At 41.2% G+C, this 18,509-nt stretch overlaps 1 protein-coding gene across 1 annotated transcript in view; it reads right to left on the reverse strand.

Moving 5' to 3' along the window:
- LOC136845361 (PRADC1-like protein) overlaps window positions 1–18,509 on the reverse strand; it is a 46,950-nt gene that overhangs the window by 9,872 nt on the left and 18,569 nt on the right. Inside the window, exons 3-4 of the mRNA XM_067115634.1 lie at window positions 13,497–13,606; window positions 2,512–2,679 (exon numbers count right to left, since the gene is read on the reverse strand). Coding sequence (XP_066971735.1) covers window positions 2,512–2,679; window positions 13,497–13,606 — 278 coding nt within the window. The remainder of the gene's footprint in view (window positions 1–2,511; window positions 2,680–13,496; window positions 13,607–18,509) is intronic.

Genomic DNA, 18,509 nt, shown 5'->3' on the forward strand with positions numbered 1-18,509 from the left:
TGACCCACCAGTATGGTTCCCTTGTGAAGGAGTTCCTGGAAGTCTTCAAACCCGAGCTTCGCCAGGTGCCCGGGGCCCCTGCCAAATACGGGATATACCATCACATCAAAACAAAGGGCGCCCTGACACACGCAAAGTTCCAACGGCTTCCCCTGCAGCGCCTTCAGAAGGCCAAAAAGGCCTTCGCTGAGATGGAAAGGATGGGCACATGCAGAAAGGCTCCCAGCCCGTGGGCCTCTCCCCTTCACATGGAGCAGAAAGCGGACAGCACCTGGAGGCCCTGCGGCAACTACAGGCGGCTCAACCTTGCTACAGAACCCGACCACTACCCCCTGCCAAACATGCAGGACCTAACAGCCTTCTTCTTCCACGGGGCCAAAATATTCTCAAAGTTGGATCTTTTAAAATCATATTTTCAGGTACCAGTAGCGCCAGAAGACATCCCCAAAACTGCCATCGTCACGCCCTTCGGATCCTACGTCTTCGCCTTCTCCACCTTTGGCCTGAGGAACGTGGGCGCGACCTCCCAGAATAGAATATAGCATTTAGGTCAAAGGCCAAGCGCTGTAATTTAGGGCTACATACGTATATCTTCCAGTCTGTATATGTGTGAGTGTGTAAACATACATGTAAGCATCACATGAAGGTAAACTACACACTTACTGTGGTTGCTTGCCTCTCTCTCTCTCTCTCTCTCTCTCTCTCTCTCTCTCTCTCTCTCTCTCTCACATACACAAATGCACAGTAGTTGTGTAGTCTACTTTAATGCAATACTGTACATATGGTTATGTAAACACACACACAAACTGAAATATATATATATATATATATATATATATATATATATATATATATATATATATATATATATATATATATATATATATATATATATAAAAATATATATTTTAATATATATATATATATGAAAATACAGTAATTATTAGTGAATATTTCGCTATAAAAATACTGTGAATGGGCAAATTTTCTGAGTGGAACCCGGTGGTATTTGCAGGTGATGCACCGGTTCCCGAACAACACACCGAACCACAATGCCCCATAAACAGCTAAAATCCAGTTGGCGTTGAATACATTTAAAAGCACTTAAAGCAGTGATTTGACACCCCTCTAAAAATCCCCAAACACCAAAAAACCATGTAAAAATGCTTATGCCTGAGTATTTTAATAGTTTTATCACAAAAAAGTGCATTTAGTCACAAAAATTACATGAAAATACAGTAATTATTAGTGAATATTTCAGCTATAAAAATACTGTGAATGGGGAAATTTTCTGCAAATAATGTGTATATACTTATGTTCCACACAGAAATCCCCGAATAGGTGAAGCCGCGAATCCGTAACCACAAATAGGCAGGGGGGCCACTGTAACACTACATTATTGTACATAAAGTCAACTCTCGATATTCGCGGGGGAATAAGGACCATAAACACCCATGAATACCTAAAATCCACAAAGACTTGACATCCCCCGCTAAAAATGCTTATAAATGGCAATTTAAATAGTTCAAAAACCAGACTCCCCCTCTCTCAAAACATTTATAACTGCTTACTTTTATAGTTTACACATCAAATGTACATCTTAATCTATCATCCTACACAGAATACACCTTAAACTATTATCTAAAACGGCTTCATATCATTTCAAAATCATCTTAAAACATTGCCCTTAAAAATACATGGCTTACAGCTAAGCGTGAAAACTATTCAAGTGACCCCTATTTTCAAGCACATAATACAGTAATTATCAGTGAATATTTCTCAATTTATTGATTAATAAAGAATCTGACAATAACATGAAAATACAGTACTTATCGGGTGAACATTACCAAATTTTTTCGAACAAATAGTTCGGTGATAAGTTCCACTGAAAAATCCACAAATAGGTGAAGCCGAGAATTCTGAACCACGAATGGGCGGGAGCCGACTGTATTTGGTACAATACTGCAGTGTTTCATAACTCAGGCTACAACAGAAACAAAGATGTTTGTGGTCCCTTTTTGGCTCTGTATCAGTTTTATGCATTTGATATAAACACAGGGAAGTAAAACTACTGTTACCCGGCCAAGTCTTCGTAAGGCCTTAACATACAGTTGCGTGTTGCATGTTTTTTTAGAAGCAATTCATTTTGAATATTTACTTCTGAAATTGAATTAATCAAATTAACATTTGAACTGAACAATAATTACAAAATACTGGTTGGATATGCTCTAAATGACTTTACCTGAAATTGCTGTACACCTTATGCTTTGTCAGTGGGCTGCACAGTACCATATCATGTAGGCTATGTGTAAATCTATCTTAATTAATAGATTTCATTACCTACTGGGAGGGAGAGACCCCCAATAGTTCGTTAAGTTGAGGTGTGACAGTGTACAACTTTCAGACACGATATTCTTAGGTAAGCAGATAACTCCCGTAATAATTGCTCTACTTCTAGGCTTTTCAACAAAATCTACAAAATACAATTACCAAAAGTATGTCGCTACTCACCCACTTTTACCGAGGAGAAAAGCTGCCGGTATATCTGGCTGTCTATGGGTGTTATCATCAACCATTTCAATATATAATTCGTCATTCTCTGTGTTGTTATCAGTCACAATTATTGCAATGGCTCCAGCTTCTGCCGCTTTTATCGCCTTGCTAACAAACGAACAATCACTGAAAGGAAAACGAAGATAAAATGGACTGACTGGCTCGAAAATAATTAATTTAATATCACGCCATAACAAAGATCATTGACATTGAAAACAAACTGATGAATCATTGAATATTTGCAGATATGAACTGAATATAAAATTGATAAAAGGCACAAAACCAATTTAAAATCTTAAAAAAACTCTTAAATGTGTAGTTACTATACATATTCCACCATTAAAACATGTCAACTGAAAAATATCGCTATAATTAAAATTAATAATTTCCCCTAAGAGCACACAGGAGAGGAGGTAATTGTCGCAACTATCCTTACATGTGTAATAATGTGTAATGAAGTATAATATCTGTATCTGTTTGTCTATGATAAAACCAAGAGGCAGTAGCGTAGAGAAAGGAGAGAGTCGCGGTGTGTTGTTCATATCACTTGTTGACGCAGCGCTGTCAAAGCAAAACAGGCGACAACGCCTGGGCGAACGAGGTCACATGGCTATCTGTTGTCAGTTCGGTGTATAACTGAATAACATTTATCTTATCTTTAGAAACATTATCTGTTATGCTTCAAGTCGGAAAACGACAATTGATTATTTATCGTAACCGATTTAATCATTACTTATGCTATTCAAGCTTTGATTCACATTTGTGTTTTAAAATGTGTGCGTGCGTATGTCTGTGACGCGCAAGCAGGAACGTAATCTGAATCACCACTCAGGGGATTCAAGTGCAGGTTGTGAGAGCGGTAACACGCTACTTTGTACTAAGATAGAAAATAAACTAAAAAAATGGATACGAGTTCTGATTAGCACTCCCATTCCATCTTTACCAAACAGGAGGGTCTTCAAAGGGAAGTTCCCTCCATTACACATATATCTCACAATCTTGGACCTTTGGGTATCTTTTTCTGAGAGAGTCTAATAGCATTTTCTCTTTGACTGGTTTGTTGTTTTCAGGAAGTACAACGGTACCCTGAATGCTGTTCATGGTATCGTGTTTTTTTACTTTATGTTAATACTGTTTATATTTCTCAAAGATAAACAGTCTTCGGAATGACTTTTTGTTGTGGCTTCTATAAGCCAAAGCTCTTCCTTGGGAGGGTCGGTAGAGTTGTGGCCTTGCACTCGTTAAGCCCGAGTTCGCCTCTCCGGCCAGCCAATGAAGAATTAAGAGGAATTTATTTCTGGTGACAGAAATTCATCTCTCGCTATAATGTGGTTCCGATTCCACAATTAGCTGTAGGCCCCGTTGCTAAGTAACCTACCGGTTCTCAGCCACGTTAAATAAGTCTAATCCTTCGGGCCAGCCCTAGGAGAGCTGTTAATCAGCTCAGCGGTCTGGTAAAACTAAGGTATACTTAACTTTTTTCTATAAGAAAAGTTTTTTTCCTTTATTTGTCCGAGCGACATATCTGTCGTTGGACGTCTATTTCATAAATAATTTTCTAGTTTTGAAGCTGAAGTATTTTGGTCAGCTTCCATGGTTAGAAACCTTGACCAACTCCCACTTCCCGAGGGGGAGTTGAAGCGAGTCAAGGCTGGGTCATGACGGTACTTAGGTTTTCTGGGTCTGGTAAATGGTATTAATGTTTTAGTACCACTCTGACTTTTGCGATTCGTGTTTTCCTTATAACAGTCCGTATCCATGACAGAAGTTGGAGGGAGTTTTGATGAGTTCGCCATAAAACGGAAAATAAATTTCATCCTGGATGAGGCCCCTCTCACCAGGAAGGCCCAACGTGGGGAGGAGCAATTCTGTTACCCACAGAGGTAGCTGTCCTGGGATCCTCACCTGGATATACACCGTACCCACAGTGCTGTAAGGGTTGTCAGTCTGTTGAGATCAGACCTAGCACTCAGGGTATGGCTTGACATCAATATTTCCCTTCGCTCGACCATGTTGGTTACAGTAAACCCCCCGTATTCGCATTCTCATGGTTCGCGGACTCACGCATTCGCGGGTTTCTCTGTGGAACATGTCTAGCCATCATTCGCGGAAAATTCGCCCATTCGCGGTATTTTTCGCTGATAAATATTCACTAATTACTGTATTTTCATGTAATTTTCATGAATAAATGCACTTTTTGTGATAAAACTATTAAAATGCTCAGGTATAAGCATTTTTACAGGGTATTTCTTGGCTTAAGCTATCAAAATGGGCAGTTCTAAGTGGTTTTTAGAGGGGTTTTAAGCATTCGCAGATTTGACCTATTCTCGGGGGGTTGTGGGAAGCATCCCCGCCTAATCTGGGGTTCACTGTACTCTAGTTTTACGAGTGAAGTGGCATGCCATCTAACCCCATCCCACCTTCCCTAAGTTAATGCCATCCAGCTCCATCCTCCATCAAGTTAAAAGAGCAATGAATTCAGTAATCCAACATTGTACCATGCCAAGGCTGTCAACGAAAGAGGAAGACTGGAAGGGGAAAATTTATTGGAGAATTTATTGGAAGAGGTGTAAAGGAGTTACAGGTCCCAGTGTTCAATTGAATCCACAGCAGAAAGAGTGGGTATAAAGAAGCATACACTCCCTGCAGTGGATTCCTAAGCCCCCCCAATCTCATCAACGGGTTGGGATTGGGGGAGGGTGTTGGATGATGCTCAACTAACAACCCAGAAGTTGGATGACCTACAATGGGCAACTGCCTGCACTGATGACCCAATAACCCAGCGTTGCTGATACTTAATGGCCTTCACTTTGACCGATGCAATCACCGCAGACGCGACTAGGCAAGATTTCCTAAGGTTCGCTGATGACGCTCAAGTTTGCTGCCGCCTCGTGTTCGCCAATGCAGTCTACTCCTTACGTGGGATAAGTAAAAGGGTGTTACTGTTCACACTTTTTCAAAATGCACATCTCAACAATTAATTTTCATTGTCTTCATTGCACTTTTTGCTTTACAACTGTGTCCTTGTAAGAGTAGCCATCGTGTGAGATTTCTACCCCTTAGGAACTCATGTAGGCCACCATCTTGGAGTCTTGAACCTTTTCAAAGGATGTCTAACTCTTTACATCATTCCTACCCTCTCTATCTGTCTGGCACATGTTCTTCAGACGCTGACAGAGGAACGACTGCAGCTGTAAGAGACACTGTTGATGGATGGAGCCCCGAGGGAGAGGGGAAGGACTCACTGTAATTCCTCTGGAGGAATATTTCCATCCATCATATGCCTCCTCTTCTCACGTAAGTCCCACTGAGGTGCCTGCCATCCCTCACACTCAATGCATTTGTTGTACTTCAAACATTTTCTCCTGGAACAAACTGAGAGTGGATCTCTCTCTTTCTGGGCCATAAATTACTGCTCGGCCTACTCGTGTTGATATGACACCTGAGTTTCGGCTCATTTCCTCAACGGCACCCATAATACTGGACACAAGAGCTCACAACACTAGTGAGATATACCGAAATCACAGCAAGGACAAAGGAGGTCACCCATGTGGTTCCCACACCATGAACAAAGAAAGCACACTAAAATACCTGTGCTCCAAATTCTCACAAATTTTGATTAATTCTTCATTCGCTTGGCTATCAGGGAGTCACAAGCACAAAAGGTAACTGTATGGAACGGAAAACAGGAATATCCTGCACACCGGCACACACAAAGGGAAATCTCAGCCACAAAAAGGGGAAACAGTCACAGACAACTGGGAGTTCTGAAAACTGAGGGAACAGTGGAAGAGGCAGGCTTCATAGGTTGTGACAGGCCATAGACCTAGGTGAAAGGATTTTGAGTCGAGACAGCCAAAATGTGCCTTGCGCAAGTAACTCCATCAAAGCGTAGGTTTGTCTGGGCCTTGCGCAAGTAACTCCATGAAAGCGTAGGTTTGTATTGCTGTCAGAACAAACTTCAGATCTTCAAAAGTTATAGCTAGCCATAAATGTTAATTCGTTCGTCAATCACACCAGAAAGAGCTGACTCCCCCGACATTACTCTACACTGGTGGCAAACGTAATATACCACCCTAATCGTATTGGCTTACAAGAATAAAAACCTCACATAAATATACTGAAAACAGAAGTGTTACGATGGAGAAATCATTGGTGTTTTACTATAAATTTACTACAATGCTCAAGGAAACTAATAATGAAGAATAAGTAAACAGTTCCAGTTTACTGTAAATGTAACATTTCTCAGGAAAGGAAGCTAATTAGTTAATACTGCCATGGAAATATTCTCCAAATAAAGTACGAGAATATAAACGCAATATTTTCCTATAGGAGCAAAGCGATCATCACAAAATAATTGAAACTTCTACCATAGAAAAAACAGAAACTTTTAACAGGATGAAATAATTTCCAAAATGAAACAAGTTCCAGTTCAATGCTCACAGAAACTAGTAATGAACTAATAAGTAATCACTTCCAGTTCAGCGTATTAATATAATACAGCACCAGAATGTAAAAGAAATATTCTCCTAATGGGAGCACAGTGACCATCACGATATGCATAAAATTTCCTGACGTAAATAAATACACCGGAACTTTTCTCAAGATGAATAATTTCGTAAGAACATGTAAAAATGACATTTTTTTATTAAAATAAAGTTTTATATATACTTACCCAGTAATTAAGTAGCTATTAGCTTTCCACATACGGCAGTCTAAATTCAAATTTCGCAGGTAGCACTTTGATTGCTGTGTAGGTGCACAGTAGCGCCCCCTAACGGCAATACTACGAACGACTTAGCTAACCAACTCATTCTGTTTTATGTCTAATGTCCATCAGAGGGGAGAAGGGAGGGAGGGCTCCGATCATGTAATTACTGGGGAAGTATATATATATAATTTTATTTTATTTAAAAAATGTCATTTTTATATAAGTGACTTACCCAGTAATTACATAGTTGATTCCACATTGACAGGTGGTGGGATCATGGACATATTCTACTCCAAAACATTAAGTCATGTAATGAATTTGAAACAGAAAAGTTACTGGCACTGAAAACAGTGCTTGTTGTTTCCTGTCAATTGAGAGAGCTACTGCAGGTGGATACTGACCGTGGTTGGTGCTCATCTTAACTCGTAGTGGCATGGCGGTATAGCCAAGGGCTGCCTCCTACTTAGGGGGGAACTTTGCAGCTGGGGAAGTGCTCCGATAGCTAGCAAAGCATGATAGGTGCCTGACCTTGCCCTGGGCGCAGCACCAAAATAAAAACAACCAGATAACACGGACACCTACACTGAAATAAAACTGCAACCATCCACTGGGAGTGGTAGGTGCTCCAGGTACATTGTACCCTCTGACTCTCCAAACTCAGCACCTTACTGAAAAGGTGAAGAGATAGCAGGAGAACATCTTGTGCTTCCTTCTGCGATGCCATGCCAGTCACTAAGTATGGTCTCGAGGTATTGGAAAATTTTGACACTGTTTAAGCCTTCATAAAAATAGTGAGAAGCAAAGATCACTTACACTTCCGGTAGGTCAACACTAGAATGGACGTGAAGAGCATATGACGCCTGAAAACTAAGGAGGTAGAGGCCGTTCTGATGTCCTAAGCTTCGTTTCAAAGTAGGCAAAATGCACTCCAAAAAAGATGGAGGGCAACATGTCTAAACAGAGGAAGAGACGGATCTCCTGCCGCAACTCCCTAGGTTATGGAAGGTCCTCTGATTTCTGGTTCAGTTCAGGGAATTTCTGAAAAAACTCCAACTGGACAGAGAGCTCTCCATACTACTTCCAAGCTGGGGAGTGCTGCTGAGCACTTTTAGCAAGAGTTGGGGCCAGACGATCTGGGTACCAGGTGAGCTGGGGGGTCAGGAGCTGGCGGACACTCGGAGCATGAGATGGATCCCGAGGAGCTGAGCGCCAGGCGAGCTAGAAGTCCGGGAGCTGATGGACACTCGGAGCATTAGCTGGTGCCAGAGGAGTTGGGTGCTGGGTAAGCTAGGAGTTGGCGGACACTCGGAGCATGAGTTGGCAGCTGGTGCCAGATAGCTGGGACACTTGGAGCATGAGCTGGCACCAGGCTGTGGCTGTGGCTGGTGCCAGAGGGGCGGGACGCCATGCGAGTTAGATAATGAGATGTTGGGTGCTCCTGGAAGTCAAGGGAGTCTGTAACGATCTAAAAGGAGAAAGAATGGATCCAGGTCTTGGATGGGACCTCGAACTTGGCTGAAATACCCAAGGGTAACAAACGATTTCTTCCTTGCTTGCCTGGATGAAGGACTTGAGGAGGGACAGAGATTAGGAGTAAATCTACGTCCCTGTGCTTAAACCCGAGTTAAGCATAGCTCTATACTCATAAATGGAGGAGTACTAGAGAACCTAGGCCTCCACTGGGTCACAGATGTCTCAAAAGGGGAGACGAAGTGTCTGAGGTAAAAGTTATGGAAAATCAACCTCTTAACCTGGTAGATAAAGCTAAAAGATTGACGTTTGCATGCCATAGTCTTTGAGACACGTCTCAAAACCTTTTTGACTGACAAGCCTCCAGATCGCCTGAAGCCTGTCCAGGCAAGAGCGGGCCATCTTTGGCGGTATCTCTTGAGGGAGGTTGGCGGGGGAGAAATGGATGGGGAAGGAACTTGGAGGGTCCATCAACGACCGTTGCAGATTCAGGAGTAATTCTACACAGGACAGAACATGAGGGTCCTCATAACATTACAATAAGCCTGAAACTTATTTAGGGCTTCCACGAACCTTAAGAATGTGTAAGGTGAGGAGAACCAAGAAGGATCGGTCTGTATATGGTGACTGTCGCCCGTACTAGAGTTGGGACCGGAGAATCCAAGGGAGGAGGCGAAGGGTCCTTGTGGTGACAGACGGGCCCAGAATCGTCTCGCCCAATAGAGTCTACAGATCCCAAGAGACCAGGGGATCGAAGGCCCACTCAGAAGGAATGACGCTCTTCTGACGGCTCGATACGACTGCCAGACCTTAAGAGCCCTGAAAAATTCGCGTGGCCAGAATATTTGACCGATTTGCCCACCACAGTTCGTTTGTTGTCGGAGGATCATGGCGCAAACTGCAGACTCGTTCTCGACTCTGCGGCCCGTGTGGACTGACAGTACCTCATACAGCCTGAAGCAAATGCAGAGCTGTATGTGGAACAGAACTTATATCTGGCAAACTTAAAAAAGGACAGCAAAGTCCACCAAAATCTAGGCACAATAAAAAAACAAAGGGCTTGTCCAAAACCAGGCTGTTACCAACTCTGTAGATCAAACACAATCCTCTATTAAAAGAAAAAATTAGCTAGTGAGTGGGTGTTAGGAGCTCAGTGGTGGAAGCCGAGCACCAATGGTGCCAAGTGCTCTGGAAGAGGGGGGGTGGGCATTCAGGAATCAGCGCCCAGCGCTAGCTGGTTGGTGCTAGGAGACTGGGAGTTGAATCCAGATGTGAAGTCAGACCAAAGGAGTGGCAGAGTGAACCACACTGAAAATGCAGGAAGGCTGAGAGATGAAGCTAGCCTCCCTACCTCTCGACAGGAAGCACAGAATGGCAACCATAACTGCGTGGAGAAACAAACACATGATACAGTGCTTGTCTGTGCCAGAAACCCTGGAACTGGAGGAAAAAGTAAAACTCTTATATGATGTGTAATCTTAAATAATGATGGTGGATGACAAAGTCCCCAGAGGTACATCTACTAAGTTTCCGAGCTGAAGAAACTTGAAAACCATCTTGGTAGACAGAAAGCAGCCTGAAAATTCCAAGAGTTGAGGCTGAAAACCAAAACAGAGGACTCTGCGATGATTGTTGTGTTCTGAGGAAGAGGCAAAGAATATCTGCGAGCGCCCGATTTTGGTCTCCAAGCGACAATAAGCTTCGAGTAAGCGCCCGTCTCCTTCTGCCAAGCGCTCTCTTTGGCTCACTTGGCGCCCGCTTCGCCGCTTCAGACCTCCGCACCCGACCACTTGCCGCCAACTTCTGGGTGCTCGGCGTCAACTATGGAGCATTCGACGCCAAAGGTAGGATGCTCGACGCCTCTCTCTTCTTCATCAGCTCAGGAAGACTCTGCTTTATCCCTGATTAAGCGTCAACTTGAGGAGCTCATGGGCTTTTTGAAAGAAGACAGTTGTTTCCAAGAGTAAGGACACCTCCTTATACCCTGTCTCTTTGGACACCTCCATCAAGACGCCTTTTCAGTGGTTGTCTGCCGACACCTGGCTATAGACTGCAGGTTTGACTGAGGGGGCAACTATTGGGGGGAAACCCCCTGGGACTTCCTTGGACCGCCAGTATGTCTTCTTCCCAGCGGGGAACGGGACAGTGACTTTAGGTCTAGGAGATCTGCAGGGCCAGATAGCCACCTCCTCCGCTACACATCCAGTAAGACGCCTTTCCAGTGGCCGTCTGTCGATACCTGGGACCAGCAACAGGCTCGACTGATGGTGTGACTATCCATATGTAAACCCCCTGACCTCCCTTGGACCTCCAGTATGTCTTCTCTTCAGAGTGGGGGAGTGGGACAGGGATCTTCATCTAGGAGCATCGGGGGATGAGTGGCCACCTCCTCCACTGCACAAAACTTCACTGTCATAATGGCTAAATTCATGATAATCGAAATATAAGGCTGGCAACGGCATGGGAAGGAAGGGAGGGGGCCAGGCGTGGGAGCAAGTGGACAATATAGGAGGGTTAGTAGCAGGAGAGAATTTGCGCCACGTGGACATGAGCTGGCGCCAGGTGCTGTGTGCCCTGGGCTGGGCCTGGGAGGTGGGAGGAGGCAGTGGCGTGTGGAGGCAGGAGGCGGCTGGAGACACGTGGCGGTCGCTCCTGCGTGCGCGGTGGTGGGAGAAAACAGGAGGGAGGTGGAGGCTAGCTGTGGCTGTTTCACTGATTTTTGGTAATCGCAGTTACTGACTCCTTTCATGAAAAATAATCAATTACTAACTACTTTTTTATATCTATACAGCAATTTCTGGTATCCGAGCATAAAACCATGCGTAAAATGTATGAATAACATTAGCGTTTTATATGTTCAGACATGTATGCATTTTAAGATAACAAATGTACATGTATCTTCTAAAATAAATGAAAAATTAATATCAAAAAGTAGTTTACTATAGCCATCTGCGCATGCATGCCTAAGTATACTCCTGTCACATGATGTTAGGAAAAATACAAATTATTGTTGAATTTGTCATATTAATATCAAAAAGTAGTTTTAGCATTAAAGTATCAAAGCAAATCTGACTCTAATATTGTAGAACAATGTGTTGTTATTCTCTAATTAGTGATCGAATCCAGTAATCGATTATGCCCACCACTAGTGGATGCAAGTGGCCAGCTCTGGAGGCTACGAGCTAAAGATGCGGAATGTTCACGATTGCGTGATACCAGGAAATAACATCTCTGTACGCCGGGGCCATTCAAACCTTCTCTGTAACTTCCAAAGTACTGTCGAGAACATTGCCTCTTGAGACTCACCACAAACAAACATTTCTACCATTCTCTCCTTATTACGTTTCCAGCCACTAAACATTTCAGTTCTCTGCAAAGGAAAGTGTGATGAGTAGCCCAGGCCCGGTAAACAAAACAAATTACAAACGTTTTGGCCTAAAGGAATGGTGCAACATTTAAGAATTACTTTAAAATAATTTATCAGAGGCTTGTGAGATGCCTAGGCCCGATAAACAAAAAATAATTCGCAAATGTTTGGCCTAAAGGAATGGAGTAACATTCAAGAACTGCTTTAAAGGTAATTATTTACCGGCAACTTTTGAATAGCCAATGGCAGGTAAACAAATCATAAAAGCAAAAGTTTGGCCTGACGGAATGACGTAACATCCAAGAATTACTTTTAGGGCAACCACTTAGCAGTGGCTGGGCGCAGCCTATGCCCAGTAAATAAATCATGAATGCAAAAGTTTTTGGCCTAAAGGAATGGTGCAACCGTCAAGAATTACTTTCAAGGCAATTATTTACCGGCGACTTGCAAGTAGTCTAAGCCCAGTAAGCAAACCATAAATGTAAAAGTTTTGGCCTAAGGGAATGGTGTGACATTCAAGAATTACTTTTAAGACCAAACCATTACTGGCTTGTTGATGAATCTACTTCAAGGTAATAATAAAAAAAGACAAGACTCATCCTGAAAGATCTCTGCTCGAAGGACATGAAATACGCGATGCGGTGTTGTGTAATACTACCGAAATCCAGTGATATACCCGGATTATAAGAATAAGCTGCTGTAAGCACTCGATGTTTAGTCGAGCACGGCAGAAAACAGAACGAGGGGGTTAGTTAAGTTGTTTCTAGTACAGGCAGTCCCCGACTATCAGCAGCCATGTTTACCAGCGATCCGGTTTTACGGCGCTTGTCAGGCGACGACGATAATCAGATTTTCGTCGCTGATAACCGGTTATCGGCGCTGATCGCCTCTTATCGGCGCCGCTGATCGCCTCTCATCGGCGCTGCTGATCGCCTCTCATCGGCGCTGCTGATCGCCTCTCATCGGCGCTGCTGATCGCCTCTCATCGGCGCGGCTGATCACTTCTCATCGGCACCGCTGATCGCCTCTTATCGGCGCTGCTGATCGCCTTTTATCGGCACTGCTGATCGCCTCTTATCGGCACTGCTGATCGCCTCTTATCGGCACTGCTGATTGCCTCTTATCGGCGCCGCTGATTGCCGGTTATCGGCACCGCTAACCAGTGACCAGTGCTATTATCGCCGATATTCGGCTGTCGTCACACTGTCGGGAACGGAACCCCGCCGATAACCAGGGGCTGCCTGTGTTGCCGTTAGGGACTGTGCACCTACACTGAGCAATCGAAGTGCTACCCACGAAATTTGAATTTAGGCTGCCGTACATGGAAAACTAATAGCTATGTAATTACTGGGTTGGTCACTTATATAAAAGTCTTTGTTCATAAGTATAACTTACCCTCTGGATACAAGAACTACAGCTCCATGGAGTTTTGGGGCATTAAGTGGCATTGAGCAACACTCCAATGGGTCTGACAGAACTAATCTGACCCCTTTTAACTGCTGGTCCTGCATTGAATAAAAAAAAAAGTTTTTACAGTACATTTTTATATAAAACATCTGAAACAAAACTAAACATCTAAAAGCAGCTAAAAATAAAATAAAAGTACAGCAAACCCCCAGTATTCGCGTTCTCACGAATCGTGGACTCACGCATTCGCGGGTTTCTCTGTAGAACATACCTAGCCATTATTCGCGGAAAATTCGCCCATTCGCAGCATTTTTTCACTGAGAAATATTCACTAATTACTGTATTTTCATATCATTTTCATGAATAAATGCACTTCTTGTGATAAAACTATTAAAATACTCAGGTGTAAGCATTTTTAGAGGGTTTTTCTTGTGTTAACACTATCAAAATGGGCCGTTCTAAGTGTTTTTAGAGGGGGTTTTAAGTATTCGCGGATTTTAGCTATTCGCGGGGAGGGGTGTGGTAAACATCCCCGCGAATACGGGGGGGTTCACTGTACAGAGCTAATTATCAAGGGCTACCTCTGCACAGGTATAAAACAGAATTAGGGAACATTTTTCTTTCACAAACACACACACTTTCACTTTTTCATTTTATATGAATACTACCAGCAATTTCTGTATACAGCTTACAAGCTGCATAAAATGTATATAGTAGTGATGGTTCTGATTAAGGGGAACGACGATGCCATAAGGCCTCATCATAAAGTAAATAACTCTTTCTACCTTATGACTGAAGAGATTTGCTTAAAATTTTTACCACTTACTCTGACCTCTAAGTTTATTTTTTTTCAGTTGAAAAAATCATGACATCATGTTTCAAATAAAATATGTAAAAATAAGTTGTACTCAGAAATGATTTTCCTAGTGCCAAAATAAAGATACATAATTATACTGCACTCTAAAATTTCATTGAATTTGGTTTTGCCTTCTAGGAAAAATAAGGATTTAGTTTTTAAAAAGCAAGTTTTCAGAAAACAGCAAAAGAAAAAAATTTTTGGACTTTCAAGAATCCTGAGGCAATCAGTACATCTTGAATGAGTTATCCCTAACACTACCACTAACCACTAGAGAGAATGGGATATTTTAGTGAGTGACACAAGTACAGGCAGTACCCGGTTTACGACGGGTCCGGCTTACGACGTTCTGAGGTTACAATACTTTTCAAATATATTAATCAGAAATTATTTCCCAGTTTACGACGCATGTTCCAGGGTTACGACGCGTCGGACGCCAATCCGACAGAAGAAATATGGCTCCAAAACGGCAGAATCATCAAAATTTGGAGGCTTTTTTGATGAAAAACTCAATAAAAATGCAGTTTACATCATTTTCAATACACCCAAAGCATTAAAAGTAAGGTTTTCTTAGGATTTTTGACAATTTTTTGGTTCACGACAATTTTCAGTTTACGACGCGGCGTAAAAACAGAACCCCCGTCATAAACCAAGACTGCCTGTATTTTGTACAAGTACTTGTTCTGACACTTTTTACAGGTTTTTTACAATTTGTCGTTCACAGTGCCATACAAGCAATGAACAAAATTGTCCATGACCCAATCTAAACATTTTTTATAGCAATAACCCTTCAAGATACGTTTATTTACACATAAATAAGTCCAAAACAGTCTGTAATTCACTTCCACCCATCCAGAATTAGTCATACAGATTTTTTTTTACATGTTTTACAATTTATCATTCACAGTGCCGTACAAGCAATGACCAAATTGCCCATGAACCAATCTACATAATTTCTTAAAAATAATGCTTCAAGATATGTTTATTTACACACTATTATTATTAAAAATATATTTTAACCAGACCACTGAGCTGATTAACAGCTCTCACAGTGGGATTAAAATGAAATGCAGTCCAAGGTCTAAGCCATAGGCTAAGCACTGGGACTAAATGATGAATGAATAATGAAACTTGAAAAATATGCAAAAAATCATATGCTTCCAAACTAGGACACATGCACACATTAAATACATTTATTCAAGCTTCCATCTGCACAATAACGATAAAATTAATAAAACTGAGTACAGCAATGGTAAAAATCAGAATAACTTAACATTTTTCAAATTCAGGTTTTTATATATATATATATTAGTTGCCCCAAGGGATTTTGTATTTTCATAAACTACTTTCTACACTTTATCAAATAATTTACACTTCCTCATGAATATTAGAATTGGGTCAACTGAAAATGTTGCAGACTCAGATAAAATTTCGCTAATCAATCCATTTCCCAAAGTTGATACCCGATGCTGGTTATATTCTGGGCATTCGCATACCACATTTGTTATCATCACTTTGCATTCTGAGCGCTCGGGTGCTGATTCATGTGGGCTGCTCATTATAGGGGATACTTAACCCTTAGTGGACGGACTGAACTTGAGTGTGAAGTAAAACAGGTTTGTGGAGGTGGACGGACTGCGCTCCAGTGTGAAGCAGAATTACGCACCAATGTTATGGTAATAACGATTCGAAATAAAGGTGCCAATACTTCTACATGCTATAAATTCACTAATGGCAACTTTTATACAGACGTGAGAGCTAGGCCAGTATCAGTAATGCTTGTGACTTCAAGGGGGAAGGTACTGCCATCTCTCTCTCACACGAGTCTTTTTGTAAATCTGCTTGTAAATATACGAAGGGGTTGCTGTTGTTTTTTGTTTTTGTCTTTTACGATAGTATGTCGGTTGTAAATGTAATTTTACAAGGAAAATTGCCAAGAAATATTAGAAAAAGCATGTAAAAGTAAAAAAAAAGTTACTGAATCTTCCTTCTCGTAAACAAATATGCAAACAATTTGTTACTGCTTTTATTTCTTATCTGTTTTGATATTGTGCGAGCAGTAATAATAATTTTACAAAATCCTAAAAACTTACTTATTAGAAAAAACATAAGTTGGTAAAATTTACGACTGTCTTGTAAATGAGGCCCCACAAGGGGTTGTAAATAGTCATTTTCAACTTCTTGTGGAAGGTATAGAAAATTTTTTAGAATTTTTTTATTTATACAGTGTGAATGTACGTGCCATTTTCTTTCCACTGATGTGATTTTTTTATTTTGCCTACCTCGAAGTCTCCCGGTCTGGGGTGCTGAACATTGATAAATTATGCTGTCCCTTAAGGGTTAAGAGTAACAGTTGTAGGCTTGAACTTAATTTTGCAACATGACTTTGAAATGATGTTAGGGTGTCTGGGATGATAGTCTGTGGTATATTTTTGTTTGAACTGTCAAGTTTGGCAATGAACTGTTAAAATAGGCAGTTATAAGCATTTTAGGGGTGTATATAGCCTACTTGAGAGTAACAGTAGTAGAAGAGTACTGTAATGTAAGGTTACTTTGAGTTGTTTTGGAATGGTGGTTTGAGGTGTATTTTTGTTTGAAATATTAAATTGTTTTAGTGTGATAATTTATGGTATATTTTTGTTGGAACTATCAAACTGAGCAGTGAAATGTCAAAATAGGCAGTTATAAGTGTTTTAGTTTAAGGGGTAAAAGGTATTTGGCAGTTATAAGCCAGTTATAAACATTTTTATAGGGGGTTTTTACATTTCCACGGATTTTGCATTTCCGCGGTAGGTTCTGGAACCTATTCCCATATAAAAATGGGGGAGCACTGTACGACGTAATGCTCTTATCTCTGCTTGTTCTAGATGACATAATGCATGAACAAAAATCATCAAAATTATTACTAATGCCAATTCACACAGTCTGTATAAGGACAGGCATGAAGAATTCTGACAAGAACATAAACATTCCATCTGGTGGGAAACAGGTGATTACAGAGGTAGTTCTGGGCTAACTTTCACAGTAGGTCAGATCCATTCCAAATAATTGTGTGTTTCATATCTACTAACCTCTTACTCTAATGAGAGCGATCAGCTCTCTTCACTTTCAATCTGTATGATGATCACTTTGGCTTGATCATTTCTCAAATGAACTACGGCTATACAGCGGACGGCCCCTATTCGCAGTTTCTGGATTTGCGGCTTCGCCCATTCGCGGATTATTCGGTGGAACGTATATACACATTATTCGCGGTAAATTCGCCTATCCGCGGTATTTTTCCTCGAGAAATATTCGCTAATTGCTGTATTTTCATATTTTCGTGACTAAACGCATTCTTTGTAATAAAACTATTAAAATTCTCGGGTATAAACAATTTTAGGGGGGCATTTTGTGTCTGACGTATCAGAATAGGCAGTAATAAGCATTAATTGCTGTATTTTCATATTTTCGTGACTAAACGCATTCTTTGTAATAAAACTATTAAAATACTCGGGTATGAGCAATTTTAGGGGGGCATTTTGTGTCTGACGTATCAGAATAGGCAGTAATAAGCATTAATTGCTGTATTTTCATATTTTCGTGACTAAACGCATTCTTTGTAATAAAACTATTAAAATACTCGGGTATGAGCATTTTTAGGGGGCGCATTTTGTGTCTGACGTATCAGAATAGGCAGTAATAAGCATTAATTGCTGTATTTTCATATTTTCGTGACTAAACGCATTCTTTGTAATAAAACTATTAAAATACTCGGGTATGAGCATTTTAGGGGGCATTTGTGTCTGACGTATCAGAATAGGCAGTAATAAGCATTAATTGCTGTATTTTCATATTTTCGTGACTAAACGCATTCTTTGTAATAAAACTATTAAAATACTCGGGTATGAGCATTTTTAGGGGGGCATTTTGTGTCTGACGTATCAGAATAGGCAGTAATAAGCATTAATTGCTGTATTTTCATATTTTCGTGACTAAACGCATTCTTTGTAATAAAACTATTAAAATACTCGGGTATGAGCATTTTTAGGGGGGCATTTTGTGTCTGACGTATCAGAATAGGCAGTAATAAGCATTAATTGCTGTATTTTCATATTTTCGTGACTAAACGCATTCTTTGTAATAAAACTATTAAAATACTCGGT

Source organism: Macrobrachium rosenbergii, chromosome 13 (genome assembly GCF_040412425.1).
Source record: "Macrobrachium rosenbergii isolate ZJJX-2024 chromosome 13, ASM4041242v1, whole genome shotgun sequence".
Taxonomy (NCBI): Eukaryota; Metazoa; Arthropoda; class Malacostraca; order Decapoda; family Palaemonidae; genus Macrobrachium; species Macrobrachium rosenbergii.